This window comes from Doryrhamphus excisus, chromosome 3 (genome assembly GCF_030265055.1).
Source record: "Doryrhamphus excisus isolate RoL2022-K1 chromosome 3, RoL_Dexc_1.0, whole genome shotgun sequence".
Classification (NCBI taxonomy): Eukaryota; Metazoa; Chordata; class Actinopteri; order Syngnathiformes; family Syngnathidae; genus Doryrhamphus; species Doryrhamphus excisus.
The window spans coordinates 12,555,735-12,568,156 of NC_080468.1; the positions used below are offsets into that span (position 1 = coordinate 12,555,735).

Sequence of the window (12,422 nt, forward strand, 5' to 3'; positions counted from 1 at the left end):
AACAGCACAACTGTGTAAGTAGGTGGGGTATTATATTTTAATCTCATATTTTTACGAAATACAAAGCCCACGCACCCCTCCCCAACCCACCCTGCCCTGTCAAAAAAAAAACAAGTGTGCACATCATCTCCTGGACTCAAAAAGGAAAACTAAACAGCTGAGAGAGAAAATAAATTGCTTTTCTGGGTGTACAAATGTAGTTCAATGTGATCTCTCGGTTGTTCATATATATATATTAAAATAACAGTAAACCTTCAGGTTACAAATTTGAATGTTGAAGGCGTTCAGCCACAGCAGCTGAACAAAGAAAAAAATTTTACTTTAAAGAGTAAAAAAAAAAAAAGTGTTGCCTAATGACTACAAGCACAAAAAAATTATGTTGAACAATAATTTACATGACTGTCAGTTCAGTCATTTTTACACAATCACCGCACAAAAGGAATGAAAGTTCCCTTCAATTCGGATTTGGGAGGAAACAGTAAAAAAAAAAAACATTATAAAGCAGAACTGATGAAGAGATCACATGACCTCATATGTACTAGCAGCTGACCTAGGTCCGATAATGTGTTGTTTTTTTTCCAAAATGTCTTTCAAATACAGGATTTCTGGAGACAACTTACTGTGTTTTCTGCAAGCATTATTACTGGAGCAAGTGGAACCGGAATGGTGCTCATTCTAGTGCATGGAAATGTGTAACATCACGTGAAATATCTGATTCTTCAAGTCCACGTGTCCACCGACAATCATCATTAATGATGTTCCGACAGTTTTTTTTTTTTTGTATTTTTATTTTTTTTTTTTAAGATAATGAACTAATCTTTTTTCTGACCACAACATCTAAAAACACACCTGCAAACAAACTCAGTACAATACACACAATCGGAGAAGGTGCCGTTTTTTTGAAAAGAGCCTGAGGTCCTCTGGTGTCCAGCTTGGTGAGCCGTTATCAATGAGAGCGACTCGCAGTGGAGGTTGGAGAAGAAAAAAAAAAAAACGAAAAAAAAAAAACAAAAAAACATGGCAGACGTGTTCAGGGTGATGGATCTCACCCTTGGAAAAGCTGCTGCCGTCTAACAGCCTCTTAGTTGCTCTTGTGGGATGAGGGAAAGATTGGGGGGGGGGGGGGGGGTGGGGGGTAAACAGGCAGGCAAGGAGCAGCTGTCCACGTCTGGTCGGCTGTTGGCAGACATTCTTGAAACCATCTCGTCCCAAGTCTGTCCTTGCTCAGACCATGTAAGAGTTCTGGTTCTTCAGCTTGTCCAGCTCTTTGCTCTGCTGCCTCAGAAACAGGATTCTGCAAAAAAAATCATGGGAGTAATGAGTCCTGTTTTCAGGAGTAAATTCTCCGACAGTTTCGGTCAATTTGTCTCACCTCTGTTCCCTCAACGTGGCCTGAATTTCACTGACTCGGACCAGGGAGCGAAGGTTTTTCATCTCCGTGCACAGCTCCGACATGTAGAGGCTGCCCATGTTGTGGATGTCCTCGCGCAGCCGGGCCGCCTGACACCGAGATGGGACAGTGTTATTGTAGGATGGGAAATGTAAAATGTACTTTTTAATGATAACAGTAATGCAGGTTTCCAAAACCTGTTTATGAGCACCAAATGTGAAAATAAAGAGTCTTAGTCAACGAAACTCGAGTCCGAGTCAAGAACCTGTGAGTCATTGAAACTCGAGTCTTGGTCAACATGAAGACAGTGAAAATCAAGTTTTTGCCGAGCACCCGTGAGTCAAGTAAAACTGGAGTATTTGTCGAAAACCTGAGAGTCAGTGAAACTCGAGTTTTGGTCAGCAGGAAGTCAATGACCCTTCATCGAGCACCCATGAGATAGTGAAACTTGAGTCTTCTTCAAGAAGATGTGAGTCAGTGAAACTTGAGTTTTCATCAACAACTTGTGAGGCAGTGAAATTTGAGTCTTGGTCAATGCAAAGTCATTGAAACTCGAGTCTTTGTCAAGAATCAGTGAGTCAGTGAAACTCGAGTTTTCACAGGCAACTTGCGAGTCAGTGAAATTTGAGTCCTGGTCAATGCAAAGTCATTGAAACTCGAGTATTTGTCGAAAACCTGAGAGTCAGTAAAACTCGAGTTTTCATCGGCAACTTGCGAGTCAGTGAAATCTGAGTCTTGGTCAATGCAAAGTCATTGAAACTCTTTTGAAAAGTCTTTGTCGAGAACCTGAGAGTCAGTGAAAATCAAGTATTTGGCGAAAACCTGAGTCAGTCAAACTCGAGTTTTCAGCAAGAAGTCAGTAAAACTTCATCTAGCACCCATGAGACAATAAAACTTGAGTCTTCTTCAAGAACCTGTGAGTCAGTGAAACTTGAGTTTTCATCGACAACTTGTGAGTCAGTGGAATTTGAGTCTTGGTCAATGTGAAGTCGAGTCTTCGCCGACAACTCGCAAGTCAGTGAAACTGGAGTCTTGGTCAATGCAAAGTCATCGAAACCTGAGTCTTTGTCAAGAACCAGGGAGTAATTGAAACTCGAGTCTTAGTGTGGAGTCGGCGAACATGAAGTCTTCATCAAGCACCCGTGAGTCAGTGACATCCACGTCTTGGTCAAATGAAACTCGAGTCTTCATCAAGAACTCGCGAGTCAATGAAACTCAAGTCTCCATCAAGCACTCGTGAGTCAGTCAAACTTGAATGTTCAAGGTGTCGAGAACCCGTGAGTCAGTGAAATTTGAGTCTTGGCCGACGTGAATGCAATGAAACCCGAGTCTTCATCTATAACTTGTGAGTCAGTGAAACTCGAGTCTTCATCAAGAACTCGCAAGTCAATGAAACTCAAGTCTCCATCAAGCGCTCGTGAGTCAGTCAAACTTGAATGTTCAAGGTGTCGAGAACCCGTGAGTCAGTGAAATTTGAGTCTTGGTCGACGTGAAGGCAATGAAACCAGAGTCTTCGTCTAGAACTTGTGAGTCAGTGAAACTCAAGTCTCTATCAAGCGCTTGTGAGTCAATCAAACTTGAATGTTGGTCGTGTTGAGAACCCGCGAGTGACTGAAACTCGAGTCTTGGCTGAGAACTAATACATAATCCTGTGTTATGTAAACAGTGTGATAAACTGCACAATTCATTCACACTAAAACAGCTTTGATTTTGGAGTCGCCACAGCGGATCTTTTGATCTGCATACTGATTTTGGCTAATTAGCATTAAAGCTACAGTCAGGGTTAAAAGATATAGTCAACAGATCCAAACAAACATGTTTAGAAAATCTTAAAGATGGTACCTGTTTCTCAGTGTTCTCTGAAGGCCATCCTTGGATATGTTTAATGAGATTCTCATCAAAGTGAGCTGCCAGGGAGGGGGTGAAGGAACTGGGGGCGTCAGGCTGACTTTGACCGGTGCTGCTGGAAGCGGTGTGGGACAGCGCAGCACCAGCTGTGTTTGATCCCATTGAGAGAATTTCCTGGCTGTAGGGAGAGATAAAATGATGTAAGAAAACCTACTAAATGTTTCAATGTTGGAGCTAACGGCTCAGGATGTCAGGATTCTTACTACCTTCTTTGTTGCAGGGTCCTGGGGTCCTCTGGGCGCTTCTCAGAGGTCTGAGCTAGGGGGGTCGAGCCCTGCTTAGCTGAAGATGTACCGCCCTACAACAAGAGGACATTTCTCGATAACAAATTATGCAGTTTGATAATTGTGCTAGAAATTATCGTTGATAATCAATATTATTTTTGAAGACCTTTTTAATTTAACTGTCATGAAAGGTATAATTCACATTTGAACCACTAGATGGTACTCAAGTATAGTGTACCTGTGTGAGCCACATTAGCTTGACACCTATAAGTATGTTGACAGTAAAAGATGGCGGAACTCAATCACGTTGTTCTTAATGTTTCACAGAAATATCACTACTTATTTATGGCATATAACCATATTGAATGATTGCATTTCTTTTACAATGTAGCGAGCGACACCGTGTGTGAGCGTGCACCATTTTGCACTGTTTTGTCATATTTACTGTGAAAGAGTTATCCAAGATATTGAGTAGATGAGGGCTGCCAAACTATCGTGAGTTATTAAAAAGAGTGACAGTGTCAAATATTTGATAATATTTCTCACCCGAGCCTGTGAAGATGCGACGCTGCTGGGGGTTTTCTGGTTGCCCTGCTGTGTGCCATTCCGTGGTGAAACGTACGGTCGAGGTGACGATGTGTCTGATGTCAGAGATGCAGGCGACTGGCTGGAGTGCTGGGCTGAAGAGGACATAGAACGTCAGGTCAATATGGAGGAGTAAGCGTGTCATCCATATAGTCATCCATGTGATGAATGTATGGGTGATCCCTGTTTAAGACGCTGCCATGAATTAAAAACGTTATTTTAATCCATAAACACTCAAGAATTATGAATATGTACTCTAAACGTCCAATGCCACTTCCTACTCACACAACCGGAAGACATTTATTGCAACACAGATGAGCACAAATCATATTTATGTCTTATATTGATTAATTTCTCTGATTATATCTAGTCAATTGGGTATTTTACGACTGTAAAGATAACTATAGGGTTGTTATATCATGTCTACAGGGCTCTAATGGTGTTAAAAACTGTATTTAGGTTTTCTACGCCCCAACTACAACAAGGAAAAAGAAACCCTACTTTGAGGAACCAATTAACAACAATAAAGACACAGATGAGCAAAAATCATATTTATGTCTTAAATTGATTAATTTCTCTGATTATATCTAGTCAATTGGGTATTTTACGAGTGTAAAGGTAACTATAGGGTTGTTATATCATGTCTGGAGGGCTCTAATGGAGTTAAAAACCGCATTTAGGTTTTCTACGCCCCAACTACAACAACAACGGAAAAGAAACCCTACTTTGAGAAACCAATTAACCACAATAAAGACACAGATGAGCACAAATCATATTTATGTCTTATATTGATTAATTTCTCTGATTATATCTAGTCAATTGGGTATTTTACGACTGTAAAGGTAACTATAGGGCTGTTATTTCATCTCTAGAGGGCTCTAATGATGTTAAAAACTGTATTTAGGTTTTCTACGCCCCAACTACAACAACAAGAAAAAAGAAACCCTACTTAGAGGAACCAATTAACCACAATAAAGACACAGATGAGCACAAATCATATTTATGTCTTAAATTGATTTATTTCTCTGATTATATCTTGTCAATTGGGTATTTTACGAGTGTAACAGTAACTTATAGGGTTGTTATTTCATGTCTAGATGACTCTAATGATGTTAAAAAACGTATTTGAGTTATATACCCCCCAACTACAACAACAAGGAAAAAGAAACCCTACTTAGAGGAACCAATTAACCACAATAAAGACACAGATGAGCACAAATCATATTTATGTCGTATATTGATTAATTTATCTGATTATATCTAGTCAATTGGGTATTTTACGAATGTAAAGGTAACTATAGGGTTGTTATTTCATGTCTAGAGGGCTCTAATGATGTTAAAAACCGTATTTACGTTTTCTACGCCCCAACTACAACAAGGAAAAATAAATCTTACTTAAAAGAACCAATTAACCACAATAAAGACACAGATGGGCAAAAATCATATTTATGTCTTAAATGGATTAATTTCTCTGATTTTATCTAGTCAATTGGGTATTTTACGAGTGTAAATGTAACTATAGGGTTGTTATATCATGTCTCCAGGGCTCTAATTGTGTTAAAAACTGTATTTAGGTTTTCTACGCCCCAACTACAAAAAACGAGCAAAAAGAAACCCTACTTAGAGGAACCAATTAACCACAATAAACGAGGGACTGTTGTACTGTGTATCATTTTGATACAGTATATAGACTGGATTTGATTTGTCTCATGTTTCAAGATGGCGCTGCCCGAGTGCAAGCTAATTAGGGCTATGGATGCTTATCTTGTTACGTTTGTAGCTTGCCTCTTGCTCCATCGTTTACAGCTGAGATGCGGAGGAGAGGCTGCATAGCAGGAGTAAAGAGCAAAAAAAGACGGTATAAAAGTCGCTGCATAAAGACGCTATCAACCCTGTTTGTCATCTGTCGTCATGGGGAACGTGAGATGGAAGCGCTAACGGCGCTAATATGGCTGCAGAGAGACTACCGTGAATGCAGCACGCATAGTCTAAACTCAATTTGTGGAAAAAAAAAAAAGATTGGATATACAGTTTATCGTATATCGATATTTAACCTAAACATATCGGGATGGCCTCGTGCTGTCGACACATAGTTAACTTTCAGGAAACGTGGAACTTCCCTGTCTGAAGGTCAGCGACTACAGTAGGTTTGAAGCTGCGCTCAGCAAACCGAGTTAAGTGCATAAAAAGGACAGCAGGACCTTTGGAAAAAAAAGTACCGCCTGGGCAAGGTCAGATGGTGAAAAAACGGCGTGGAGGTCGTACCTTGGTTGGCGTGCTGAGCAGCTGAGAGCAGAGCAGTGATGTTGAAAGCGGGTCCAGCAGTGAGGAGCTTATGAAGCACAGACCGCAAGGAAGCTTGGGTGACAGCGGCTGTCAAGACTGGAGGGAGGAAGAAGAAATGCAAACACACACACACACGCATACGCATACGGGTGAGTGACAAGTGAGTGCAGCGCAAAGTATAGCAATGTTAGAAAACAGTGAGGAAAAAAAAAAATCAAGAGATACCCATCACCGATAACGGCCATCTTATTATAAATTCCACTTAACAAGCATATGTGTGCCTGCACGGAACACTCCGGTTAGCAACAGCTGTGTGCGGTAACCCACTTAAAACTGGTTCAAAAACAAACACTTACATGGAAAGAACAAAACAGGAAGTTCTGAAACCTGTCTATACAACATTTGGCGAACCTAACATTTTCCATTGAATGAGATGCCCTCACCTTCATTGAGCTTGGCCATGTCCATCCCTCCATTGTTCATCTGCAGAGTCGCTTGAAGTGCAGGCAGGAGCTGCCGCAGGAGAGCCGGGTCCTGAAGCAGTGCCGGAGACTGGGACTGGACAGTTTGAGTTAACTGGCCCGCGGCGGAGGAAGAGGAGGTTGAGGAGGTGGTAGTCGGGGCGGACGTTGAGTTTAGGCTCTGAGAGGAAGAGCACACATGGCCGGAGTTGGACGCACTGGATTGGTCCCCTGATGAGTTTTCTGAAAAGACAAGGGGGGGGGGGGGGGGGGGGGGGCTTAATAAATAATACAATACTTCGTCCTTTCCCATAGGAATGTACTGGAAGTGGAATATTTGTGAAGGTTCTGTGCATTCACATGACACCAGCTATCAGAGAAGCAGTGAAATTGTATTTGTGTCTGATTTTGCTAAAGAAAAATAAAAACTCTTCCATATTATTATGCACAACAGATCTTCAAAGCATTTTAATGGTTGTTAAGAACCAAAAATAGTCATGGGGACAGCAAAAACTACGCAAATCACTAACATTTTAACAGGCCTAGTTACATGTTAACATGTTCTTTGACACAACCTTCGCAATGATTACATTGAACTTTCTTTGCAAGATGTCAGAATAGGCCTCACAGCTAGGAGAACCGAGTTCAATTCCACCCTCTGTCATCTCTGTGTGGAGTTTGCATGTTCTCCCCGTGCATGCGTGGGTTTTCTCCGGGTACTCCGATTTCCTCCCACATTCCAAAAACATGCTAGGTTAAATGGCGACTCCAAATTGTCCATAGGTATGAATGTGAGTGTGAATGGTTGTTTGTCTATATGTGCCCTGTGATTGGCTGGCCACCAGTCCAGGGTGTACCCCGCCTCTCGCCTGAAGACAGCTGGGATAGGCTCCAGCACACCCCCCGCAACCCTCGTGAGGAAAAGCGGTAGAAAATGAATGAATTCCTTTGCAAGATGTCAGAATAGGCCTCACAGCTAGGGGACCTGAGTTCAAGTCCACCCTCGGCATGTTCTCCAAGTACTCCGATTTCCTCCCACATTCCAAAAACATGCTAGGTTAATTAGCGACTCCAAATTGTCCATAGGTATGAATGTGAGTGTGAATGGTTGTTTGTCTATATGTGCCCTGTGAGTCGCCAATTAACCTAGCATGCTTTTGGAATGTGGGAAGAAACCGGAGTACCTGGAGAAACCCACGCATGCACAGGGAGAACATGCAAACTCCACATAGAGATGGCCGAGGGTGGAATTAAACTCAGGTCTCCTAGTTGTGAGGCCTGCGCGCTAACCACGCAACCGCCGTGCAGCCAGTTGTATATAAGTATTGTCTATACTGTCTATATGGTTGTTTTGTCTATATGCGCCCTGTGATTGGCTGGCGACCAGTCCAGGGTGTACCCCGCCTCTCGCCCGAAGACAGCTGGGATAGGCTCCAGCACCCCCATGACCCTCGTGAGGACAAGCGGTAGAAAATGAATTAATGTCAGAATAGCCCCCCCACAGGTATGGTTTTGTTGTGATCGGCCTCCCACCCTTATAGATTGTTTTTGCTTGCCAATGCTCCATAGGTTCTCAAATGGGTTGAGGTCAGGAGGAAAAAAAGGGGGTCAATCCATGAATTTCTCTCCTTGTTTGACCATAATGGCCAATGACAGATGGATATTGAGCCTCCTCAATAGTCAACTTTCGGTTGCGGTTTATTTCTATCGTAAATCTATCGTAAAAACCACACTACTAAAATCATACAGCGTGTGCGCAGCTTAAGTCAACCACTGACTTACTAGTAGCTTTGTCCTGTAAGGCCTCTTGTCTGTAGTCCATGTCTCGAGGGAAACTGTTCGCCGGCAACTTGACTGAGTCCTTCTGTCGTTGCTCTCTGGTGGAGATGCAAAGCAGTAATGACAACAACAACAATAACAACATTGCAACAAAGCAAAATAACAATGTGTTGTGACGCTATGAGCAAATAGTCCGTGGCGGCTTGCCTCTCCAACAGGTCCTTGGGCTTCTCCCACTGGGAGACCTCAGTTCTACAGTTGTAGTAGTACTTCTTCCCAGAAGAGCTGATGTGTTCTGTCCAGTCATCTGCTGGATCCTGGTCAGGACAGACGTACTTGCATTTGTATTTCACTAATACAAACCACAATATGCTTACTAGGAATATAAGAAAATATCGATATATCGCAATACTTTGTTCCACGATACTGTATCGATGTTAAAAAGTATGAGATCGATATTTTTAGGCATTTATCATAGACTGTATATGGTATTTATGCAAGTGCAGACACGGCAAAGGTTCATTTCTAATTTTAATTTAAACCTCCGATCGTTAAGTGGCAGCGCTTACATAGTCAATTATGCAAGGACGTTGAATGAGACTCACGAGTTAAACATCCTCACACATAAACACGGTTCAACATGGCGGAATACGAGCACATAACACCGGCCATATAACAAGTGTGGAGACATTTTGGATTTCTACACAACGTAGCGTGTGCAGAAATTGAACACGACAAATCTGCGAGTCCACTCAGCGAGACACCATGAGGACCTGCCGCTAGCAAGCAATGCGAAGGTCCTTTTGTATACCACAAAAGTAGTACTGGGATATTGCAGGTATTTTGTTTTTCAAATTGATATCACTATTTTGTTAAATAATGGTTATTTGATGCATCCTAAAAGGACTTTTTACTGATGTTAGTTACTTTGTTCCACCAAAGAATGAACATTTGCAGGATCTTGAGACATAATTTATTTGTTTTTTATGGGTTTTTTTTTGTAAAATTAAAGCTGGATGTTAAAGCTTTATTTATCCAAATGCTACACTAGAAGTTTTTACAGAGGAAAGTTTATGATACAGCATAACATACTGTTCTAATCAAATAAAAATGTGTTTAGTAAGTGCATATTGCTGGTGTAATTCTGTTTTTTTCCAGGAAATAATCTTTAACTACAAGAAAAACAAAAAAAATATTGCCTTATTAACAGTATCGTGATATATCGTATCGTGAGCCTAGTATCGTGATACGTATCATATCGCCAGATTCTTGCCAATACACACCCCTAATGCTCACTGTCGGACAAAATGGACACTGATATGGACAGTAACATTACATTGGAAGCCTGCATGTTTTGCTTATGTGTAGTTGTGAAAGAAGGCTTTCAATACATGCTGAACACCCTCTTACTCGTTCTGCAGGCTTGCTCTGAACTGAATGCGAATCGGCAACATGGTGGGAGCTGTTGTTTTGAGAGTTCTCATGGGGAGAGTCGCTGGTCCCTAAAACAAAGCCATGTATCATCACGTCATCTTGGAAGAACAAAAAGTACTACAAGGTAGCCATTAACCACAGCGTTTCCTACACATTCATGCATATAATTGGACCGACACAAACAGATTTGGTGCTAGCTGTTGACCTTGACCCCTAAAAAAGATTTTCTAAAGCACAACATGTACCAGAGAATGAAACAGTGGTGACATCTTTGCAACTTTTTCGCTATATTTAGCGAGTAATCAGAGCACCCTCTAGCAACTCTTCAAACAAAAAAGACTGGCGACAAATCTAGTGTTTTAACATGATTAGAGCCCTCTAGACCTGAAATAACACCCCTATAGTAGACATAATAACACCAAATAATAAGCATTATATTTGTATTTAGTTCATATAGCCATTCTTATGTCGGAAAATGCTTAATTTAGTTTAAAAAATAAATACAATTTGCTACTAACACGCCACATGCAACCCTGAAAAAGCATGATTATTTAATATATTTTTTAAAGACCATGATAGAGCGAAGAAGCAAAATATGATGCGCAAAGTGGTTACTGTAATTTCTTACTGACATCATCATGCTTTGTAGAATATATGCATTATTGTGTACCTGCTGTATTGTGAGACTATTGAGACGATGAGAATAAATGCAACAGTTACTGATTGTAAAAGTACCAGATGGGAGGGGTAGGATTTAATAAGCTTTGCTTCTTCCTACTCCTTTTGGACATGTGGAACTGTGAACTGATTATGTGATGCATTCAATTGTAATCTGATGCATGTTCAAATGAAATTATACCATTACCATTACCCTATCATGAGTTTGTATGAAATTCTTCTAAATGGCAATCATGTTGACTTAAGTTGTGCAATAGAAAACAGGAAAAATTTACATTTAAAAAACATTGTGTAACAATACCACTCACAAACACCAACCATTTGTTTTCCTGCAGCAGCCAGACGCCCAATTTTTGTCTGCGGAAAAAAATACACCGCATTTGTGCGTATGTGCTCCACTCCCAAGGTTGTGTCTTACCGTTTTTCGCCCGAACGGTGTGCGAGATCTTTGCCTTGCCGTGTCCTGTGCTGTCAACGTGTCTGCTGACAGGACTTTCATCCGAGCGCCGCATCTTATAAGGGGGCGTGGATTCTGACGAGCCATCCCGAACCTTGTCGTAACGGTGAAGGCTGCTGGACTGGCTCTTTGGCTGAGATTTATGGGTCTGGAAAGTGTAAACAGAAAACTGAAATGCATAGAAAATTTTATGTTTACATACAAATATTGATGAGTGTGATTGGCAATGCATTCCTCACTAACCAGATAACCATGTAAATAGAATATTAATTGGGAAATTAGCAATTAGCCACTTTGAGGTGGGCTGGTGTCAACATGTTAAGAGTGGAAAATAATATATTAATACCTGATAGGATTGTGGATCCCTTCTGTCGGTGCACCTATACAGACAAAAAACATCAAAGATTACTAAGCAGTACGTGATTAAAAAAAATAGCTTAGCTTGATATGCAAACAATTTTAATAGTCTTATTTCTCAAATTAAGACACGCTACACTGTTTAGTTACTACCACTTCTGCTAACAAATGTTTTGTAAATAAAATATCAATATCAATGTTTAGCTAACCGTAAATATAAGCTAATATAGACCGATTGTAAATTGTTAGCATTTAGCGCTAGCAGCTAATCGCTAACAGGAAACATAGCAGGGCTACCGATCCGCGGGCTTAGATTAAAATGAGATATATTTAAATCGAATTGTGTTCAAATGTTAAAGCCAGTGTTTAATTTACCCATCACTGACTCTTGCTGGTTTCCTTGCATGCATCACCATCAAGGCCGTGGTGATGTGTGCGTGTGTGTGTGTTAGCGAGAAGGGGGACCGTGGCCTCCTGACTTGCTCTGCTCTTGGTTCTCTCTTTTTTTCTCTCTCTCTCTCCAAGCTTCCTGGACTCTTTTTCTCGAACCAAACAACGACCTACAAGGCGCGCAGCGACAACCAGCGCAACATTACGGGTGGTGTTGAGTTAATACCCCCCCTGTGAGCATCATTTGGCACGTAGATACGGTAAGCTAGGCTCGGCCGACGTCGCTAAGCAAGAAAGCAGCAGTGACGGGAGGAAACCAACAAGACAACCTCAACAGTGTTTGGCTAAGACGGGTTCCGTTTTGTGCCTGTCAGTATAAAACACTAAACTGCTCACACTAATGCAAAAGTCTGTCAGGTAAAGTCGTTATTTATATAGCACACCGTCGAAAAGTTTAACTAAAAAAACAGCCA

The 12,422-nt window shown here is 41.2% G+C and overlaps 2 protein-coding genes across 2 annotated transcripts in view; one reads left to right on the top strand and one right to left on the bottom strand.

Annotated features, from left to right (window-relative positions):
* Window positions 1-99: 99 nt before the first annotated feature.
* LOC131125706 (WW domain-containing adapter protein with coiled-coil-like) lies at window positions 100-12,398 on the bottom strand. The gene is made up of 13 exons (XM_058067505.1): window positions 11,935-12,398; window positions 11,549-11,582; window positions 11,164-11,350; window positions 10,044-10,135; window positions 8,841-8,950; window positions 8,637-8,731; window positions 6,837-7,097; window positions 6,373-6,489; window positions 4,069-4,202; window positions 3,505-3,596; window positions 3,233-3,416; window positions 1,373-1,500; window positions 100-1,294 (listed from the first exon to the last, which is right to left on the bottom strand). Exons 1-13 carry the CDS (start codon window positions 11,973-11,975, stop codon window positions 1,225-1,227), a joined length of 1,545 nt encoding a protein of 514 aa, XP_057923488.1. The 5' UTR covers window positions 11,976-12,398; the 3' UTR covers window positions 100-1,224.
* LOC131125705 (MAGUK p55 subfamily member 7-like) overlaps window positions 12,231-12,422 on the top strand; it is a 33,983-nt gene continuing 33,791 nt past the window's right edge. The window contains exon 1 of the mRNA XM_058067504.1: window positions 12,231-12,366. The gene's annotated coding sequence lies outside the window, so the exon portion shown is untranslated. The remainder of the gene's footprint in view (window positions 12,367-12,422) is intronic.